Source organism: Doryrhamphus excisus, linkage group LG5 (genome assembly GCF_037039965.1).
Source record: "Doryrhamphus excisus strain RoL-2023G ecotype Guam linkage group LG5, RoL_Dexc_Guam_v1.1, whole genome shotgun sequence".
NCBI classification, from domain to species: Eukaryota; Metazoa; Chordata; class Actinopteri; order Syngnathiformes; family Syngnathidae; genus Doryrhamphus; species Doryrhamphus excisus.
Genome location: NC_136361.1, coordinates 23,358,254 through 23,381,437, shown reverse-complemented (window position 1 = coordinate 23,381,437; position 23,184 = coordinate 23,358,254). Strand labels below are relative to the sequence as shown.

General features: G+C 41.0%; 2 protein-coding genes across 4 annotated transcripts in view; one reads left to right on the top strand and one right to left on the bottom strand.

Moving 5' to 3' along the window:
- Positions 1-9,461, top strand: part of LOC131105246 (ankyrin repeat and IBR domain-containing protein 1-like) — a 21,418-nt gene extending 11,957 nt beyond the window's left edge. For 2 of the 3 annotated variants that reach the window (XM_058053159.2, XM_058053160.2), the window contains exons 12-20: positions 1,113-1,247; positions 1,362-1,448; positions 1,638-1,704; positions 2,694-2,839; positions 3,215-3,393; positions 3,531-3,582; positions 5,241-5,352; positions 5,704-5,747; positions 6,653-9,461. In XM_058053159.2, the coding sequence (XP_057909142.2) occupies positions 1,113-1,247; positions 1,362-1,448; positions 1,638-1,704; positions 2,694-2,839; positions 3,215-3,393; positions 3,531-3,582; positions 5,241-5,352; positions 5,704-5,747; positions 6,653-7,573 (1,743 nt within the window). In that variant the 3' untranslated portion in view covers positions 7,574-9,461. The remainder of the gene's footprint in view (positions 1-1,112; positions 1,248-1,361; positions 1,449-1,637; positions 1,705-2,693; positions 2,840-3,214; positions 3,394-3,530; positions 3,583-5,240; positions 5,353-5,703; positions 5,748-6,652) is intronic. The other variant, XM_058053161.2, reaches the window with a different exon arrangement.
- Positions 8,669-23,184, bottom strand: LOC131105321 (protein lifeguard 1). Its single transcript, XM_058053319.2, has 11 exons — positions 23,000-23,184; positions 22,025-22,130; positions 20,671-20,842; positions 20,209-20,287; positions 18,532-18,585; positions 18,209-18,299; positions 18,044-18,081; positions 16,232-16,319; positions 13,478-13,567; positions 11,795-11,842; positions 8,669-11,320 (listed from the first exon to the last, which is right to left on the bottom strand). Exons 2-11 carry the CDS (start codon positions 22,127-22,129, stop codon positions 11,168-11,170), a joined length of 918 nt encoding a protein of 305 aa, XP_057909302.2. The 5' UTR covers position 22,130; positions 23,000-23,184; the 3' UTR covers positions 8,669-11,167.

Below are 23,184 nucleotides of genomic sequence, written 5' to 3'. Positions count from 1 at the left end.
TGCATTAATTCCATTCAATTTGATTTTTTAAACAAATGTTCCTGCCATTTTCTCGTACTAAAAGTCAAACTGCGAGGAAGCCAGTAAGCCACTGTTATTCGGAAGCTTCTTGTATTCCTGAGGTGGATATGATAAGAAGTGCAGAGATGACTGAGAGAAAATAGATTGTAGTCCGTGGTCAGCGGAGGAGGAAATGTGACACCAGTGATCACACCAAATCCTCTTGGCAGACTGATATGTGTTTCTATCTCTGTTGCTGGAAGCCAAGCCACGAATGGACCTCAGTGCGGTCATGCAGCCAGGCCATTTTTGTCTCGGCCTCTGTCTCTGTCTTTGTCTCCATCCTGGTTCAAGATGACTGATGAGAGATTGAGATTAATTCAGTAGAAATAGTGCCAGTGTCCAAAACTCAGAGGCCATCGACATCTCAGTCTCTTGACCTGTTATTATCTGGTAAGAAATAGCTTCTCTAGTGTTGCTAGGAAACTAGGAACAATTGTGTCACTCCTTTCCATGCTACCTGTCCTTGTCTTGTCACACAGCACCAACCTGGAAATTTGATTTTTGTATTTTCTTTCCTTAAATGTCATGTACGGAGAGCATTTCTGAGTAAACAGACATCTCTGCCTTGAGGGCTGTGCGATGTTCTGGCTAACTTTTCATTCGCACAAGAGCTTGTAGCAGTGGAACAGAGATTTCTTACCTCGCTATGGGCTCCGAATTGAAGTGGCTGTAGTGTTTTGTTGTTCTACAATACCCGATGGGGTTGCTGATTTCAAATGGGGTCTTGAGTACCAGCAGTGGCAGAATACTTTAAGGAATTCATTAAGAAGTTCAGACAATGGTCCGGATGGAATACAAAGAATGGGCACACACAAAGCAGCCAGCACAAGGACAGTCTTAATATTGTGTTTTCTAAAATAGTACTTGTAGAACAAATCTTTTGAGGCGCATACATACACATTACTGCTTCTTGGAGTTAGCACGATTACAGAACAGGTACAGGCTCACTCTGAACTCCCAATTGTTTTCAACAAATCCTTCAATGTAGTTTAAATGTCACAGATAAGCTTAACAGATTTCTACAGTTATTTTCCCTTCTTTCCCTTCAGTGTAAATATGACTTCTGTTGGATCTGTCTGGAAGAGTGGAAAAAGCACAGTTCATCCACAGGAGGCTATTATCGCTGTACCCGCTATGAAGTCATTCAACAGGTGGAGGAGCAGTCAAAGGAGATGACCGAAGACGTATGCACACGTTGGCCTCAAGGCTTCAATTCTAAATACTCTGATGCAAATGAGAATAACATTTAAGACTGAAAGGGTTTTTTTGTTTTAATCATATTGACTTTTTGTGTACAGGCAGAAAAGAAACACAAGAGTTTTCAGGAACTGGACCGCTTCATGCACTACTACACACGCTTCAAGAACCATGAACACAGCTATCAGGTGAATAGTACTACTCTTCCCATGCACTTTTCCCTGTGTACATGAACGTGAACATATCCATGTCATATGCTAATCTACACTCCTTGCTTTTTCTTACGTACTTGTATATTATAATGCTGACTTACTGTATATTCACTCAGATAATGTTTAAACTCACCAGTAAAAGAACTGCTGTCTTCTTCACCATAGCTGGAGCAGCGCCTGTTAAAAACAGCCAAAGAAAAAATGGAGCAACTCAGTCGGGCCTTACATGGAAGTAAGTTTTGATTCTTTTCTAAACAGTCTTGATCTTTATTTAGTGGGCTCATTTTGAGCTTATGGAGGTAGATGAAATGAAGGAGATGAGTGAGTATAGCTAATACTTAGGAGACACTTTGATACAAGTAAACAGTTCTTTTTGACTGGCAATAATTTAACAATGCAGACTCATAGCTGTAACAGTCATTCAGACGTTGATTAAAGGAACACCTTTTGTGGAATTTTGCCCATCATTCACAATCCTTATGTGAAACATGAACACATATTTATTTCCTTTTTCTGTGCATTCTAACAAGAGAAAACAAGTTAGTACGAGCTAGCTAACAAGGCACGTCATGGGACATACCTATTTTGGCTCTAAAGCTCTGACTAAAAGAATAAATAAACGCCAACCGTGTCCCATTTACATAACTGACTTGTATATTAACCAAGCTACAGTGATCAATGCACTTGTTAATGCCTGATCACAGTATGTGAATCAAATGATACGAGGTTGTTAGAGGGTTTTTTAGAGGCCTTCGTAGTGGAAATAGGTACGTCCCAATGTCCCAACGTTTTCTCTCGTTAAAATGCACCAAAGAGGGACAGAAATATGTGTTCATGTTTCACCTAAGGATTGTGGATGATGGCCGAAAAAAGTCCACATTTCATTCTACATGATTTACAATTGCTGAGAGGTTTTACTGTAATCATCATTAGATATTAATCACCGACATATGTGATCTGTGAGGTGGTAAGATTTCTATTTATACAATACCCCTTCTGAGTTCACTAAATCCCAACCGATTACGGACCTCCCTTGGCATATCGTTAGATGGTAATTAACACTGACTGCAACAGATGTTCCCGTGATTGTCTTTCTTCTTGTTCGACAACTTTCCAGGCCTTGAAAGTAATCTGCTGTGACAAATGGATAATATGAAACGTTGTATAGTGTGTATTGCACAATGGTGAAGCTGATATTTGTTATGTAACACTCTTTCTCAGGGGAAGGAGGCCCACCTGACACAACATTTATTGAAGATGCGGTCCTGGAACTACTAAAGACCCGCCGCATCCTCAAGTGCTCTTATCCTTATGGGTTCTTCTTGCAGCCTAAAAGCACAAAGAAGGAGATCTATGAGCTCATGCAGGTTTCAGCCTCACTTATTAGGAAAAGACTAATGTTCAAAGCTTCAAGTCTAATGTAGGTCATTCGAGATATGAACTCTCTCAGTTAAAGACCTGCCTGAGATACACATGAACTTGCAGGTCTTATATAATTCACAAGATATCAACATTATTTACTGCAACTTTTTACATTTTGATTGGGTTAAAACTATAGAGGTCTTCTTTCTGTGATATTTTTCATATCAATGAATGCAAAATGTTTAATTTTGTATTCTATCACGGCACAAACTGCATAGTTTTGTTCTTAACAATGATTTCGTAGCTACACTTGAACCTGTGAAATCCCATAGTCTACATTTTTTCAGGAAAAGTCCAGCCTATGTTTGTTGTTTCCACAGACAGACCTCGAGATGGTAACTGAAGACCTTGCACAAAAGGTCAACCGGCCTTACCTACGGACTCCGCGCCACAAGATAATTCGTGCAGCCTGTTTGGTACAGCAGAAGAGACAGGAGTTCCTGGCCTCGGTAGCTAGAGGAGTGGCCCCCAATGACTCGCCAGAGGCCCCGAGACGCAGGTAAGTTCAGTATGCCAGCATAGAGCTCTCACTGTGAGACACATTGCTGAATTTAACATTGCAGAAATTACAAAAAACAACCAATTACATGTCATTTATTTGTAACTGACCAAAACATCATTCTTACTCAATTGTAGTTTTGCCGGAGGAACGTGGGACTGGGAATATTTGGGCTTTGCGTCACCTGAGGTAATTCATGTTCTTTTGTTTGAAACAGCTAAAATATGACATGTGAGGATAATAAACTTCAATCAGTGTGTGAACATGTGTTAGCACGAATGTGGTGTTTGACATCTGCCATGGTCCAAGAGGGAGTCAGGAGATTTTTTCCAGGACTTGGTGGCCAGTGTAAAGTAGCATTCACACAAAAAATACAGACAATTTGCTTGAAGATATTATATTTGTACGAACAGGCCGCATTCAACAACAAAACAGCATCATTTATGAATTCATATATTTTTTGAAACTGTGTTAGAGTGAAGCAATGAAATTGGAACTCTTATGTGGACGACTGTACTGAGTATATTCCAACTGCTTTGTTGTTGATGTGAGATAAGCTTTTTTTGCTGTGGACTCTAAACTGCACTATGACAAATCATCCCGGTAGCTGCAAGTGATATTAGCATTACAAATGATCACATAGCCTACATTACGAACTCTGCTATCTGAGTGGATTTCCAAGCTTAATACAGTGTGTGGACCTAAGGCTACGAGCAGGTTCAAGTTAAGTATCAACACCCATTGCTGAACATCAAACTACACTTAAAAAGGTTTTATTTTTGTTCCAATAATCTGCCTCTGCTTAAGCAGGTAATAGGAATACTGATTGTATACAATATGAATAATATATAACATATAAACAAAAGTAAAATACAACATTGAACATTATTGAAAACTGTTTAAGATCGCTTTAACATCTTTGCATTAGTAGCTGCCAAGAGTTATCTATACATTCCAAAAGGAAAAGCCGTGGCCTCAAGGCCCCACACTATATAAAAACAAACAATACTGTTTATATTAATGTGGTTTCTTTTAGAGATGCGGGATCATGAACTTTCTAGTTTCAGTGTTGATTTTGGGGACCTTTGTGTATATAAAATAATTTCTGTACTCAGCAGTAGAACATAGGTAAGTGTCAGCAAAATATCAGTTCTCAACAAAAAAGGAGCCTTTTGTAATAAGATACATTTCAAGCATAACTTTCACTTTGACCCAAATTTAGCCAAAATATCTCAACAACTATGCAACATGATAAACTACACAAAAAATGGTTGTTTTACATGAAAATCTAATTAATTTACAAATATAACCATGAACTATTTATAGTTTTCACATGTGGTCATTTTTATGCTTTTGCCACTTTTCTGACCTTTTAATGTTGTTAGAATGTTGTGTTCTTGTTCATTTGCGCATTTGGAAGTGGATCTGATGGCTCTGCTTATTCTGACTCCCTAATATGGGCATGCCCGGGTACAGGCTGTAGAAGTTGTTAGCGGTAGAGGCTGAGTGGGACCAATCACAGCGGAGTGGGCGTGCCCAGATGCGGGCTGTGGGTGGAATACATTAAAACAGCATTTTGGAAAACCAAAGAAATACAACTGGAACAGGTGCAGATTCTGTAAGATCTAGAAAGCTTTCTGTGTGGGTTATTGTGTGTATTGCAACTGCAGTTTTAGTACTTTGAGTAGATGCCACATACAGTAGGTGATGATGTCATTCATTCAGTGCAGGATGCAATCTTCTTCTCTATGGTATAAGAATACGAATGATTCTATGAATGTGTCAATGAATGTGAACTATTAGTCATCTTTTTATGATGAAAACATTTGTGTGTTGTTGTTTTGAAGGAGTACGCCGAGTTCCAGTACAGACGGAGACACAGACAGCGGAGGCGAGGCGACATGGCCAGTCTCCGTAGCAACACACCTGACCCCGATGATCCCAGTGATGGTATTCTAGGTATTGCTGTTGACAAATGTGGCTGTCTGTCGGTTTGTGCCATATCGCCGTCCTTTTTAAAGACTGTGGATTACTTTCATACTTCCCAATGGTACCATTGACTGATTACTGATACTGTGTTATTGGCTCGGATGCAAGTACTTCTAATCCTGCCATTTACTTTGTGTGAGTGGAGGTTTTTTTCTGCTTTATGTGTAATTAATTGATTTAAACTAATATTCTACCATGACATGGCTGATATTTAGTTGGTTTCGGTTAATGCATGGTGTTAAGTGAGTTTATAGTATACAGCCGAAAGGATTATGATGGTCCCTGAAGGTTGTTTTTTTGACTTTGTCTCTTTCTACAAAGACAACGAAGATGTGGGAGGTGGACATAGACAAGGTCGTTTGATGGTGAGTGACACATTTTATCTTAACTCTGGATCTTCAGTCATTTCAGATAATGATGAAAATACATTTTTCTCAAGTTTGTTGATGAACTTGTATGCTCTTGTACAGACCATCCCATGTCTTGATACATCAAATAGAAATAGAATAGATATTTTTGTGTTGTTGCTTGCTGAGATTGCTATCCGCTTCTGATGGAAATTTTAAGACCAGTTGAAAAACGGCATGAAGATATGATGATAGTGAGAATACCTGACAGAAAATGATATTGAATCTGCATTTTTGCTTTTCAAGGCTGTGGTTTAAAGTTTTGACAAAGAGCCGATTTCACTTTAATTCTTGTTTACGATGGATTTGCTTTCTTCAAAGACATTTAGTCTCACTCTCATTTCTTCTTTTTGCATTCTACTTGGAACCTCCTTAAGATCCAACAGTGCAAAATTCTTGTAATTTTTTCGCTGGTCTTAATTTTGACATTTGATAGATGGAAAGATCTCTGTCACAACTGGAGGCTAAATAGGAGCCACAAAGGAATCAGTTGAATAAATCAGCTTAAGAGTCAAAATGTTGACATCCCAGAACCTTCATTAGCGTTAAAAGCCTTGTTTTAACATTTTAATATTTTTAACTCTAGTACGAGTCCCAGCACTAATGGTAGAAGAAAAGCAACAATTTATCTACTCAACCAGAACTTTAATGAGTGACCAACACGAACTGGGAGATTACCTCCTCAGTTTGGGGGATGGGTCTCTCCATTCGGTGATGGCGGCCACTGTGCATGGCGTTCTTCATCTGTTACTGTTGTACTGAGCAGCCTGGACTAATAGCAGAGCTTGCAGGACCATAGCAGACATGTTTTGTGGGCAATGCCCAAGACATCCTGACCATTGTGCTGCTGTGATTTCTTGCAGGGTCTTGGTTCTTTAGAGGATGATGACCCCAACATTCTACTGGCCATCCAGCTGTCACTCCAGGAATCAGGGATGGCAGGGGAACAGTCCGCTCACGATGCCCTCGCTAATGAAGCATCGCTCGGAGCGATTGGCACCTCCTTGCCTTCAAGGCTTGAACAGAGCGCCCCGGGTGTCGAGGTCCCCCCCAGAGTGTCCTTAAGCAGCTCAGAACTACTGGAGTTGGGAGACAACCTGGCTCGACTCGGCAACATCAGCATCAGCGGCCATTACTCCGCTGCCCCGGGCCTCCCCACCTCTGGTCAGCTCTATGACAGCCACACCCGAGGCAACGGCTGCTCTGTGCCAATACCAGGAGCCCCGGGTGGCAGTTTCTCATCAACGGGGGTCTTCTCGTCCAGCGACACAATAGACTCGACCACATACAGCAGCAATGACCCCAGCTCCTCCTCTGCTTTAGCGGCAAATGCTAATTTGCTGGGCAACATCATGGCATGGTTTCACGACATGAACCCTCAAGGTATCACCCTGGTCCCCTCCACCTCTTCTGACACGGACACAAATGTGGATGAACTCCCTGCAGGTGGACACCAGTGCCTGCAGGAAGAGGCCAACGCCGGGGTCGTCGTCCTCCATGACGGCAGGAAGTCTCAGGAAGGAATGCCAGACGTCGCTTTTGGTTCCTCGAGAATTTGTGACATGGAGAAAAAGGAATGCCATGTTGTAGAGAGGCCGACGCAGCTCCATCTAGTGGGGCTGGACGCCATGCCGCTACCTTACAAACGCACCCATGGCACAGCCGGGGACCGTGAGGAGCGGGGCGACCCAAAGGTCTGTCACGTCGACACACCTCAATGTGTCTCTGATCAGTTAGCCAGCAGCAGCTCCTCAGACTGGGAGGAGCAAATCCACTTGGTATGATCCACTTGGCAGGTCAAAGGTCTTCACAGTTGTACTGCTACGTGTGGTTGGAATGTATACAGGATGAAGTTGTACCGCTTTTGCAACTTCAGAGAACGTGAGAGAGCAGAGAACGTGTTTACATCTCCAACCGATGGGAAGGGTCCACCTGGTAGTCATGGAGAACATTTCTCAAATGAATCCTGCGCCAAGTATTTGACATTGACCACTGTAGAATCGAATGTAGGTAAAACGGAGATTTGACGAGCCGTGGAACTGTCGTCCCTGCGATGTGACCGACAACACTGGAGTCACATACTGTAGTCGCTGACCTTGAAATCGTTTCTTCTTATTCGCTTATTCACCGCACAGACAGATTCAGAACGGTATCCAATCTAACATCGGTCTTTTTCACGACCGTTTTTGGTTATTTTTAAAGCATTGCTGGGCCAACACGCCGTCTGCTGCCGCTACTGTCCTGGTACTTTGTTGACCTGATCTTTAGGGTACATAGAGAACCAACTCATTCCTGTCTGTCGGCCTGCTTCCTGGTGGCTCCACGCCGACCATCACAGCACAGTTTACAGTCACAAAGTGGATTCTTCCGTAAATCAGATCGTGCCTGTATTTAAGAGCAATGCCATCCAGCAGTCAACATGTGGTGTGAACGTGTCCGGCCTTGGTTTCAACCTGATGTTCACGCTGTTGATAAAACTCCAAAAAAAGCTGCAGTGAAGTTTAGATGAGTTTCACCAAATTAGACGAGTATTTTAGTATGTGAGACTTTCATCCACCAGCCCTCCAAATACTCGAGTAATAGTAATGGAAGGTGATACTGTAGAGCTGACCTAACATCCTTTCAGTCAGCATCTAACCAGGCTTTTCCACCGCTGCTTGGGACTTCTATTGACTCTGCCGTGATGATGTAGCGGAGCGGTGGAGTTGTACGGCATGAAGAGACCAATCAGGAAGCGGTCTTGTTTGGACTGCAGAAAAAAAAAACGTCATTGGGAAGTCGCATTCGACCTTTTCAAACGCGGCTCCATCAAGACCGTGTAACGGATCTCTGGCTCGTCTTCACGTGACGCGAGAGCCTCCACACGGCCGTGCAGATGAATCATGGAGGGGTTCTCTCCACAGTTAAAGATACAGTGCCTTTATTTCAATCACGGTTTTACAAGTATACTCTTTACGCAGTATTCACAGTGTAAGCGAGTACATAGTACTTTGATGTTATTTCTGTCACGTGAAGTTTAAAATGCACCAACCAAACCTCGTTTTGGGAGGGAATGGTTCTGTTTCGGAGTGGTGACGCTCCTCATACTTTCCTCCCAAATTCCATAGGTTTGTGTTGCTTTTTTTTATTATTCTAATTTGGTTTTCCTGCGGATGAGTATTTCATGTCATTATTGATTTGGACTTGACCTCCTGGAGACCAGAAGACACTAAAACGGAGGACGGTTGCAATAGAAATTGCTATTTATTTGAAATGAAAGGTAAATCTGTAAGTCCACTGAAGGAATGACAAAGGAACTGAAACACGATTGATGGGAGTTTTTTTGTCAGCTTTGTGCCTCACTGATCTGAAGTTTGTTTTCTAATAATTAGGTCTAGATACATGAAGATTGCTTTGGCAGATTTCTTGAAGTTGTTCAACTGTGAGTGCCATGTGATGTGTGGAGCAGCGGTTAATGTGGTAGTGAAACACAGGATATACCATATTGTGGAAGACACCTCCAACTGTCCAGGTGAATTATTTCAATAACATTTTCTAACTCATTGAGATTTTCTATTGTAAAGCCACTAATCCTTGAAATGCTCTTTGCACTTTCATAGTCTATACTTGATACATTCCCTCTTTATATGAATTGTTTGGTGTGTGATGCCAATAAAATATGTGTTGACTTTTGGTGGTGGGATTTTTCTTCTGAATACGGCGAATGACGAACATCCGGATTTTCCGGACTATAAGTCGCACTTTTTTTTTTAGGTTGGCTGTTCCTGCGACTTATACTCCGGAGCGACCTATAAATGAAAAAACTGGACACCTTTTCTGTTCATGTTTATTTTTGAATATTATTTAATATTACAATTTAACCATAGTGTTAGCATATCTTACACCTATTCAGCTTGTTCTCTATTCTTTTATTGTTAGAACTTGCCTTCCAAGAGGACGTAATGTCGGTTTTGGTCAAGTAGTTTGGAAAATAAATTACCCGCAAAAAATGTGACTTACACTCCAGTGCGACTTGTGTATGTTTTTTTTCTACCTAATTATGTATTCTTGGCCTTGTGCGACTTATACTCCAGAGCGACTTGTAGTCCAGAAAATACGATATATACACACATATATATATATATATATATATATTTTTTTTTTTTTTTTTACCCCTCCTGTTAGCTTAACAGTCTCCAGTTTTGGATCAACATTTGCAATAAGAGTGACTTTTAAATTATTTGGTCAATTCCAAACCTTCCTCATTTATGCCTATATGCTATCTAATATCCTATGTAGATGTTGCAGTACATACGTACGTTCGATACTGTTGCATTTCACAGCATGGTGCTTTCAAGGACCGCCAAACAAAGCATAGTGACATAAACGTGAAAATTGTGCTATTTTACTACGATCGGGAAACGTCTGTTGTACATATTAACGGAATTATCACACATTTATAGATCATTGCTGACTTGGGCTAAATGTTTAGTGCTGATGATCCAGCATATTCACAGAGAAAAAGTTGATTTATTTGCCCAATTGTCTTCTAATTGGTGGGGTTATGAATACCGAATCCCAAAGCCTTATGACGTTGATATTAAACAAGAACAAAGTGACAAAGGTGTTTGACAGGTTAATGACAAATATATGAAAATATTTATATGAAAATCATATAACTGAGCTTAATGGACTTAAGTTTCAGGACTTTCCATGTTTTGTTCTATTCTAACGTAGCCTGGGCTTTTTCAGCAAAATTCCCGAGCAGACGTAATCAAAATTCCCACATTTATTTTTTTTAGAAGTTAGATTTTCCAATCATTGAACTCAATGAAATTCTCCAATTTGACGTTACTTTGATGACCTCCGCACAAGCAGCATCGTTTATCATTCCAAAATGGCGGCTTCAAACATTCTAACTCACGTTTCTTCTGCAGTTGGAGTGTATACATGTTTTGGTTTTTTTAATAAGGCGATTGATATGGTTGACCGATGGATATGCTTGTGTTGATAAATATACTAAATCATTTTGGACATAACACATTTAACTATAACTGAAAATAGTAATTTGATCCCATTTTGTTGCATCATTCCAGCTAAAAACATCCATGGGCGATACTGTACCATTTGTTGTGTTATTCTATCCCAGCTCACTTTAGGTGACGAGAGATGATGGATGAGACTGCCTGTCAATCATCAAAGCAATATTAGTCTGTCGGTAATCTAACTTGCTATCCAAAGCAAAGGTCCACTTTAGCAGTAAAAGATCTCCATCCTGGTTGCACCATGATCCTTTGCTGGTTGAGAAGAAAGTGATGAAATATGGACCTGGATGTTAGAACCGGGAGCCTGATTGTTGCGAGACGCGGCATCACGGCCCCCGGCTGGCGGCTCCGGTGTCAGCGACAGAGGTTGATGAGTTTCAGCAAGAAGAGGAACAACACAACAATGTCCAGGTAGAGGCTGAGGGCAGCGAAAACGTATTCCTCAGGAGAGACCTCACATTTCCTGTGCTTGCCGCCCACGATGCGCTGGGTATCGAACACCAGGTACTGCAGAGATAGACACAGAGGAGACGCTCCAGCAGCAGTCGTGACCACAACTTGTTTGTGTGATTAAAGAGACCCGGAGCCAGCGAGGGCCGGGGAGCGCCGCTCATGAATAATTCCATACAGCCAAATAAACTGGAACTTTCTCCTGACGGCCTGTTTGGGCTCTGTGAGCCCCCCCCCCTGTAAGACGGCGGGGGTCACCAACCAAGGGCATGTGGGGAAGACGGCTGTGAGAATGAAGCCCCCCGTTGTTAAGAGGTGTACAAGTGGAATAAAAGGGCACAAGGACATCAGAGTCTGTCTATTTGCGCTAACGACCGGGATGCTAGCCGTGCGCGGCTTAGCCCTGGGATCACATCTTGCATCTCATTCACACCGCTGACATTAAGCCAACTTTGATGGAGATTTATTTGGCTCGGAAAGGTCAGCGTTGGAGAGCTTATTTCATTCCTGACAGGTGTGGGGTGTTCTTACCAGGGAAAACAGCAGGGTGCCCAGGCAGGCGTAGGCGATGTACGCAAACTGTTGGAGACAAAAAGCAGTCAGATGGATCGTTTCCGGGGTGTCAAACGTTAACATGTGTCACCAGCTTAATCACAGTTTACAAATGAATTAATCGTGATTAACCCACTCGCCACCACAGACAGATTTATACATGTTGCTGCAAGTCTACAATACTGGAGAAGAAGATGGCAACTTTGATGCGGTTTAAGATGAAAAACGACCTCAAGGTGGCAGAAGTGCATGTGACAAACACGTGCACACACACGTGCACACACACGGTTCAATTGCAAATCATCATATAATCATAATCAAGAATCAAGAATCATATATACTGGAATTGTTCTGACAACCCTAATGAAAAAACAACATTTCAAGAAATGCTGCAAATGTTTGACAGACGGTATGAATTGCCTGATGACATATTCATTCATTCATTTTCTATCGCTTATCCTCGCGGGGGGTGCTGGAGCCTATCCCAGCTGTCTTTGAGTGAGAGGCGCGGGTACACCCTGGACTGGTGGCCAGCCAATCACAGGACACATATAGACAAACAACCATTCACACTCACATTCATACCTATGGACAATTTGGACGATCAACAATGATCGTAGTCTAACATTTTGGTATATAATATATAGTAAATATAAACATGGTGTATACTATGTCTATCTAACACAATCATCTGTGTGCCTTGAAAAATCAGTGGAAATGATGACAAACGGCGGTAAAAGAGGGACGGCTGTGATGGAAGGAGTTCATCACCGTTTGGTATATCTGAAATATGTGCATTGTCAGTGTATATTATAAATAAATGACATGATATAGTGATATTTATTTCACATATATGTTAAATATATATAATATATATCACTATATCATGTCATTTATTTATAATTGATTTACACAAAGAGGCTCTTAAACGTACTAAAATATACATGTTTCATATACATGTTTCTATAATAATAATTAAATAATCATTAAAAGGCTGTATGATTTATGAATCAATATACTTTTTAATGATTCATTTACACAAAGAAGCTCTTAAAGTTACTAAAATATACATATTTCTATAATAATAATAATTAAATAATAATTAAAAGGCTATATGATTTATTAATCAATATATTTATGAAAAAGGTGATAAAGTGAAGCTGTGAAATTTGAAGCACAATATGTTAACACATCTTATAAGATTATATACGGAGTTCATCACCGTTTGGTATATCTGAAATATGTGCATTGTCAGTATTTAACATATGTATGTTAAATAAATATCATTATATAATGTCATTTATTTATAATATACACTGACAATGCACATACTTCAGATATACCAAACGGTGAATAATAATCTTATAAGATGTGTTAACATATTGTGCTGCAAATTTCACAGCTTCAATTTATCACCTTTCATAAATATATTGATTAAAAAATCATATAGCCTTTTAATTATTATTATGGAAACATGTATATTTTAGCACATTTAAGAGCCTCGTTTATGTAAATGAAGTATAAAAAAAAGTGTGTAGTCAGCATGCCAGCTTCCAGGGTGCTTCTGTAGTGTGAAAGTAGACCAGCCAGGAATGCGTACGCATTGTTCTCCTCCCAGCTACGTATCATCACGGATGCAAGCCTGCCCGTCTTCCTGTTTACCTGAGATCGGAGGATTGCACAGAGCAGCGCAAACGAAAGCAGCGTCCATGCAAACACCCACAGGCTCCCACTCGCCATGGTGAAGTCCCACTGGAGTCAGACGGGAGAGGAAAATAGAGGATGTGACCAGCCTGGAAAAACACACCCAGTTGCCGGAACATCTTTCATTGATGCTCGTCATGGCGGTCAAGGCCACTCAAGGTCGTGGAGCATTGCAGCTGGGCTGTGATGCGTCCCGGATTACTGAGTGATGAAGACGCATGACAGTTCAACGTGTGAATATACTAACGATTATGACTAACGATGCTGGATAATTCATCAACTAGATGCATCGCTGGCACAGAAGTAGAGGAGGCTGAGTTCGGGCCTGCATGCCCTTATCAGACAGACAGGAAGTGATGGTTGTTACCTCGGAGAATCACTACCACTGATTACCTGACCTGCAACTACAAGACAGACGTCAAATCGGAAACAAACCATCAACACGACAGAAAGGAGGAAGTGAGAGAGTCCTGAAGAGTCAGGAAATTTGAATGTGTGCACACATAGTTCACTTCCAAATGAGAAAGTTCTAATTAATACTGTAAATAATTAGCATTTGGATGTAAAACAACCCCTTTTTGTGATGTTATGTCAGTATAGTATACATATAACGTATAATATCACGGGTACGGGACAAATTTTTTTTTAATTTAAAAATTTAAAAATTTAAAAATTTAAAAATTTAAAAATTTAAAAATTTAAAAATTTAAAAATTTAAAAATTAAAAAATTAAAAAATTAAAAAATTTAAAAATTTAAAAATTTAAAAATTTAAAAATTTAAAAATTTAAAAATTTAAAAATTTAAAAATTTAAAAATTTGAAAAATTTAAAAATTTAAAAATTTAAAAATTTAAAAATTTAAAAATTTAAAAATTTAAAAATTTAAAAATTTAAAAATTTAAAAATTTAAAAATTTAAACCATATTAGGAAAGCAGGAAGTGAACAAATGTAACAGTTGATTGTACTGATTGTAAAAGTACTAGATGGAGGGGTAGGATTTAATAAGCTTTGCTTCTTCCTACTCCTTTTGGACATGTGGAACTGGGAACTGATTATGGGATGCACTCAATTGTAATCTGATGCATGTTCAAATGAAATAAAACCATTACCAATATCATGCCATCATCATGAGACTAGAATAATTACGCTACTTTAGCTCCAAAAAGTATCTTTAAACATTTCAAAGCGCCACTAAAAGTAAATGAATAATCATCTCTAAACGTCCTTCCCATTTTGCCCAATTTGATTCCCCTATTTGAGTCCATGCGCTCTAACGTGCGCTGAACAAGCCATTTATTGAAGGAACCTCCATTGTCTCCAATGGACACGTTCTCGCTAGGATGTATGCTGATAAAATATCACACCTTATAATGAGACTTTTTAAAATGTCACTCAAACCTACTTTGGCGTGAAATTGAAAATGATTAGTGTAAAGTCCAGCATCCCATAATTTTCTTGTCCTTCCGCATACAGTAGGAGGAAGACTCATCTCTCCCGAGCTGTACAGTTCCTTGCAATCCAGGGGGGCGGGGCTACGAGCTTTACCCTTGGACCAACGTGGTCCTATTGACTCCCATTGTGTTTCCACATACAATATTTTTGCTATGCTGTAATCCTGATGATGATTTTTGTTCCATGAATACCAAATAAATAAATCTCCTCTGTTCACCTAATCAAATCCCAAATATGGCAATTTGTTGCAATTTGTTTCTTTATTGATTACTACACAATACACGTGTACTAGCTGACCATCCATCCATTTTCTAGGCTTGCAGGGGTAAGCTGGAGCCTATCCCAGCTGTCTTTGGGCGAGAGGCAGGCTAGCCAATCACAGGGCACATATCGACAAACAAGCATTCCCACCCATATTCTTATTCATATTCATATTCATTCAATGAAGCCAACATGTTTTTGGAATGGGGGAGGAAAGCAGTTGTTATGACAAAACAGTTAAAAATTAATTTTAAAACTAATAAAAAGCTTTGCTGTAAGTGCATAAATGTTTATGTATGAAGTATTTATAAGTAAAAATATTCATACTGTATATTAAACTTTTATGATATGCATCATTTTGGGACATCAGAGTAAAACCTTACATGATTAATTGGACTCAGGGGTTAAACTTCTGAAATCAAGGTCAAAAGGGCACAATAAAAACATGTTTTTATTACCAGCCACTTTTATCTTAGACCAGTATGCTTACATAATCTTCAGTAATATGTGTACTAAAATCTGAGGTATAGAGTACTACTTAAACGAGATAATGCGCCATGTAGAAAAGATCCCACAGAATGACTCCTTCGAGATGCCACATTGACTACCATCTAACCTAAAGACTTGAACAAAATGTTCCTTATCCCTTGGAATCGAGACCAGGGCTTCCCACCAGGGCTTCCCACCCAAAGCACCGTACCGCATGGTGTTAGCACGGCTCAGAGATAGCCGATAGCAAATAGCCTGCACTGTTTGAGGGCCACCAAGGGATTTCGTTGTGCCAACACTGAGAAGAAGGAATTAACCTGATTGACAAAACCTGATCTCAGCAGTAATCATACTTTTGCGAGGGCAGAGAGCATATCGATATTTTTTGACCATGCTGAGTTGAGCGTCTTTGAGTGCAGCACGGACATTTACCTCGGAGCCGCAGCCAAGCCACTGCGGTTTTACGATAAGTCCCCTTCCCAAGCTAAACCGGAGTGTGTGACCTCACCTTGGTCTGCATAGCGAATACACTCAGGGAAAAGGACACCAGCGCAGTCGCCCCCACGGCCCACAGAACGGCTTCGGCGGAGTAGAACCTGCAGTTGTACCAAATCAAAGGATGTCGTTAAGCAGCACCCCCGTAGTTTCGTACCGAGAAGGTGTCAGACATACATGATGTTTCTCATAAAAATGCAGTCCTGTTTCTTTTGTGTCTCGGCTTTGCAGATGGCCCCCACTAGACACGCGTTCCATAATGTATGGCTCATCTTCATTTTATATCAGTTTCACTTATGACAGGCCGCCATGAATATGATAATGTCAGTGTATTATTCATAAGACGGCTTCAACGGAAACTGGTGTTTACACAGTCATCGGCACATCAAAACTGCTTTTTTGACCATGTGTTTCTCTCGTTAAAAACGTGGTTGCTGCATGCTTTATGATTTAGGTAGAGGAGGTTGGTAGAGTATATAGGAATGGGGGGTTAGTGGCTGTACAGGCTGGCTTTCAGTTGGTAGATGAATGGACGGACAGGAAGGGAAGGCTAACGTACCATAGTTGCTTTTTTTAAACGATATGTCTCTTTCAATCGGAAAGTTTCAAACAATTTTCATTTTCAATTGCTTTCAATCAATTAACCCTACCCTAACCCCAAACCCAAACTTAACCCTAACCCCAACTCCAATCCCAATCCCAACCTTAACCCTAACCCAAACCCCAACCCCAACCCAAACCTTTACCCTACCCTTACCCTAACCCCAATCCCAACTTTAACCCTACCCTAACCCCAACCCCGACCCAAACCCTAACCCCAACCTTAACCCTAGTCCCAACCCCAACCTTAACTCTACCCTAACCAAAACCCCAATCCCAACCCTAACTCTAACCCTAACCCAAACCCCAACCTTAACCCTACCCCAACCCTAACCCTAACCCAAACCCCAACCTTAACCCTACCCCAACCCTAACCCTAACCCAAACCCCAACCTTAACCCTACCCCAACCCAAACCTCAACCCCAACCCTAACCCAAACCTTTACCCTACCCTTACCCCAACACCAACCTTAACCCTACCCTAACTCAAAACCAACCCCAACCCTAACCCCAAACCTACCCTAACCCAAACCCCAACCTTAACCCTACCCCAACCCAAACCTCAACCCCAACCCTAACCCAAACCTTTACCCTACCCTTACCCCAACACCAACCTTAACCCTACCCTAACTCAAAACCAACCCCAACCCTAACCCCAAACCTACCCTAACCCAACCACAACCTTAACCCTACCCTAACCCCAACCCTAACCCAAACCCCAACCTTAACTGTACCCCAACCCAACCCAAACCCCAACCTTAACACTACCCTAACTCAAAACCAACCCCAACCCCAACCCTAACCCTAGCCCTAACCTTATCCTAACTCTAACCCTAATCCTAACCCCAAGTCCAACCCCAACCCTAAACCCTTTTTTTGTATCATTGCATCTGAAAGTTTTCGACAGGTGTCATCTCTCAAAAGTTTTGTGAGATGTCATAAAACATATTTTTCTCCATGTCCCGTCGGTGCTCCATTGTTAATGTACCCCATAATCATCAACATATTTACTTATTCATAAATCTCACACAGAGCCATGAAGACGTCCATGCTGTGTCTCCTTCCTTCTTCCTACTCGGTTTGCTGGGCACCAAGAGGCCATCAGGCCTGACTTTGAGTTTCAGGATTAAGTTGGTTTTCATTTTTATTCACGGCATACGCGTACCCCACTTTGGGAAGCTAGGGTGTCCATAATTCCGCATGAGGTTGGGGAAGAGATACTCACACTGTGATGGACCCCAGCATCAGGCCCTCTGCAAGAGTCTTCCCCAGACAAGGAGGCGGGGGGACAAAGAACAAGTCAACATGACAGACACAATAACAAAGCAGGTAAAGGAGAGCAGGTGAGGCTTTCATTTGATGGCTGACTGCGACTCAGCCTGTCACTCACAAACACTCCCATGGTGATGAAATTGAGGGGGACGCGGCGACGGATGTTGTCACAGCAGGACAAAAGCACGAGGAGTACCATCACCGCCGCCCTGTTTCCCACACAATATAGACTGGTAAAAATAGCCAATAAACAACAATAGCGGGTTTGCTGAAGGTGCTTATTTATGCACCGTGGACGTTTCGTCAGCTGAGACGCTGACGCTCTGTGGTTTACTTTTATCACTTTTATTAGCAGCATTTCCATTTAAGGAGCACACCAACGTGTTTTAGGGCATCCAAAGTGTTGGAAATAGCATCCAACCAATGGTTGTGATAACTTACATCATGGTGTAGGTGAACCAGTTGTTTGTCCTCGTCCATTCCCTGAGAGTGTCCCTGTTATTTGATAAGAAAAAGGGAGAGGAGAGCAGCCGCATTTAATAGACTTGCTATTTCTTTGACGGCGGCAATAGAATCATTGCATTAAATATTAACAGAGGACAGAGCATCATGCACATGGGAGCTGAATGCAATTTATGAAAAGAAATTACTAGTGCAGCGTTCTACTGTATCCATAATGCAAGACATAAAGCTCTATAACCACTGTGAGCAAACATATTGCAAGGTCGAAATTACATTTTTTTCTTTACCATCTTGTCACACATATTTACCTCTAAAAGCATTCTTACCGATATTATTTCAAGGCTGCGGAGGTTGAAATATTACACAAGGTAAGTTAGGAGAGATTTGTTTTTTAAGCCGTAATATTAGAAGAAGCACCAGTCTGGTGCTTTTAAAAAAAATTTTTTTTTTTTTTTAGTATGCAGCCCTTTGTGGAAAAACTTAGGACACCCCTGATTTAGAAGCTCCAATGAACCTAAAATGTTGTTGTGGACTGTGGAAGGAAACCAGAGTAAAACTTCATAGTGTTTGTGGTTTAAGTACATGTGGGATACGTTAAGGTCGTCTACAACCATGGATTTAGTTGTATTTATTGTACTATACCACTATAGTGGTACTTTGACATAAAGTACATCCAAATCGACTTATAATTACGCCAACAGTCAGAACAAATAAATATCTGCCATTATTATGTATTGATAGAGATATACACTCTACTAGAGCATACCCGCTTCTACTATGTTTTTTGCGTTTTTTTTACTCAAAGTTTGTGTAATGACACTTTTATGTATGCAGCCCTCTGTGGAAAAACTTAGGACACCCCTGATTTAGAAGCTCCAATGAACCTAAAATGTCGTCTACAACCGTGCATTTAGTTGTATTTACTGTACTATATGTACTATACCATTATAGTGGTACTTTGATATAAAGTACATCCAAATTGACTTATAATTACGCCATAACAAGCAGAACAAATAAATATGTGCCATTATTATGTATTGATAGAGATATACACTCTACTAGAGCATACCCGCTTCTATGTTTTTTGCAGTTTTTTTTAATCAAAGTTTGTGTAATGACACTTTTATGTATGCAGCCCTCTGTGGAAAAACTTAGGACACCCCTGATTTAGAAGCTCCAATGAACCTAAAATGTTGTTTTGGACTGTGGAAGGAAACCAGAGTAAAACGTAATAATTTTTGTAGTTTATGTACATATTATGTACATGTGGGATACCTTAAGGTCGTTTACAACCGTGCATTTAGTTGTATTTATTGTACTATATGTACTACACCACTATAGTGGTACTTTGATATAAAGTACATCCAAATTGACTTATAATTACGCCATAACAAGCAGAACAAATAAATATGTGGCATTATTATGTATTGGTAGAGATATACACTCTACTAGAGCATATCCGGTTCTATGTTTTTTTGCAGTTTTTTTTTACCCAAAGTTTGTGTATAGACACTTTTGCCAGTTCTTGACGCGTCTGCTGTGACAGATTACACTCCAGTTTAATTGGCAGCCAGCTGCCTGACAGCGATTCATCTCGTCCTGAAGGTGTTCCTGAAGGTGTTCCTGAAGGTGTTCCCTGGTGTATCGGCGCCTCACCAGTAAAGGAAAGCACAGATGATCCCAACAGTCACCAGCAGCTGAATCATCAAGGTCAGGTAGACTTTCCTTATGAAACCTGTTGACAGAGGAATACACAGTCCATGCAGGCGGATGGAGGAGGAAGGTGTGTAAAATGAGCCTGCAACTGTCAAACGGTGAAAGGCAATATGAAGGCGGCCATGTTTATGATGCGCAGCGTTTCATTATTGTCCTGCTATTTTACGCTCTCATTTCAATCCAAAGACTCGGATTGTGTGAGAGATGAAGAGCTGAGGTGAATTGCAGCAGCAGTCTGGGAACAATTTTCACTTTCAAATCAATTTTAACAAAACACTGCAAAGCAAATGAGGCAGTAAATATTGGTTATCCTTATTCGGCTCTGAAAGGTGCAAACAAACTCAAACGCTTTGTTTCCTTCCGTCTGTGCCTCTCATTACTGCCTCTTCCGTGAGGACTCACCTCTTCGAACGGCGGCGTCTGCAAAAACACTCTCCTCCAAGCCATGACAGCAGTTGGCTGCTGCTGGTTGACCAAACTGATGCTGGTCTACGTCTCCTGCCCGTCCTTCTGAGTGGACCGTGTTGTCGTAGTAGCCAGGAGGGGTCACCACTGGAATGTCACCCTTCCCCACCTGGTTTGCACAAATATTCTAGTTCAAACAATGTCATCGACATTTGCGGTGTATGGGAAGGGACGGTTTTCATGATGGGTTAGAGCAGACGGCCGAAGCACTGCAGATTTTCTTTCCAACCGGTTTCTCCAGCAGGTGATTTCATTGACGAGCAAACCAAAGGAGGGTTAATCATTAAAATCACCTGCTTTAGTGACCGGCTGGACAGAAAACCCTCCATGGGCTAGTTTGACCCCCCCGGGCTAGAGGGTTAACTCTAACCCTAACCTGAACCCCTAACCCTAACCCTAACCCTAACCCTAACCCTAACCCTAACCCTAACCCTAACCCTAACCCTAACCCTAACCCTAACCCTAACCCTAACCCTAACCCTAACCCTAACCCTAACCTCACACACACGCTTCAGGGGCCTGAGAAGCACCCAAAAATGGCATAAAATGCCAGTGTTTGAATTTGGTGATTTTTGACAAAAAACATAAGTAAAAACGTATGTCGTTTTTTTTCCCATTTTTTTCAAAAAAAAACACCATTTCAAGAAATGCTGCAAATGTTTGACAGACGGTATGAATTGCCTGATGACATATTCATTCATTTTTTTTTTTACTGCTTATCCTCACAAGGGTTGCAGGGGGTGCTGGAGCCTATCCCAGCTGTTTTCAGGCGAGAGGCGGGGTACACTCTGGACTGGTGGCCAGCCAATCACAGGGCACATATAGACAAACAACCATTCACACTCACATGTATACCTATTGACAATTTGGAGTCGCCAATTAACCTGCAAACTCCACACAGAGATGGCCGACGGTGGGATTGAACTCGGGTCTCTCGGGTCTACTGTGAGGTCTGCATGCTAACCACTCGACCGCCCTGCAGCCTGATGACATATTAAAGGAAATATTGCAATATTATAAGACATTATTACTATCATGACAGTGCTTTGTTTGGTCTCAAATAATGTCGACAATAATATCGTTTCAGGTCAATTTGTGGGACAATAAACATTTATAAACATATTTGCATTGTTTGGTGAGTCGGTTGAATAATGTTTGTTTGTCCGGTCCTATTTTTCATTGTATTTTCCTTAAAATTAATGTGAAAATCTCCTCTTTTCCCATGAGCCCAATCTAGTGAGTTGCATGTCTTGACGTCAACGTCAGTAACTATCAGCAATGTTTCACTTACTTGGTAGGTCTTCCCTGCGTGTGGGTTCTGGCCATAATAGTAAGGGTTGTAGGGCGGCGGCTGAGGTCCACGGCTATCGCTTCCGTTCCCATTATCCAGCTCCATTCTGCTCCACCATTTAGTCAACAGAAGCACGCAAGCACATGCGAGGTCAGGGCTGCGACATCCAGTCACCCTTTGAGGCAGTCGCTAGTCATTTCCATTGGACACTAACGGGCGATTACAAAATAAGAGCCATCTGTGACGAACACTTAATTATTGTCCTCAGCCGGTGATTAATTGAGGCATATGCGTATTGACTGGCCGCGGAGATGATTAACTGATGTTTGGATGAAGGAGAAACAGACACCAAGACCCAGATTTCCTTCAACCTGAGGTACACGCGAGGACAGTATTGTTTTAAAATCATTCATCATGGCCAACAGGAAGTCATTCTTATCTCCATAATGACTAAAAGCTGCCATAAAATGCCCTGAATGACAATTGAGACACCGGCATAATTAAATGAGCTTTGACATCAGATTGGTATTGAATCGGTTTGATTGACGCTAGCAGGTAGGCGTTCAGTCAATAAGGTGCTTATTATTGGGGCTGTACTGTACCTGGTATAATACTGGTATAATGTATACATATAAGTGGGTTTAATTCTATCTACCCTGCGGTAGACTACAGCCACACCGATTAACATGTTACATTAAAACCTCTTATGTCACTCAAAACTGTGAATATTTGACCGTATGTATTTCAAACATTTAATGATCATTTTAATATTGTAAAAATAAAGATCATAACACGAATACAATAATGAGCTCAAAGTCCTCTTCTATTGTATTTTTCCACTATCTACAGCAGGTACCCTGAAGCTGACTTCAATATCAGTTGAAGGAATCCCACTCAAAAAGCCGTCAATAACTAGTTGGACTATTCCACTCAAGTCAATGGCTTACAGGTGTAATCTCGTCAAATGTGTCTTACCTGGGTCTGTACGAGCCACAATCCAGTCTTTCTGCTCTTCCTGTATTGTTGGTGCGCCTCAGGGCAAAGTCTAGCTGCTATCAGCAGGTTTCCACAGAGATTGGACAGCTCTTTAACTCTGGCAGGAAATGATGTATCCCTCATTAGGCTCAATAGGATATTCAGACAAAGTTTTTCAAACGCTA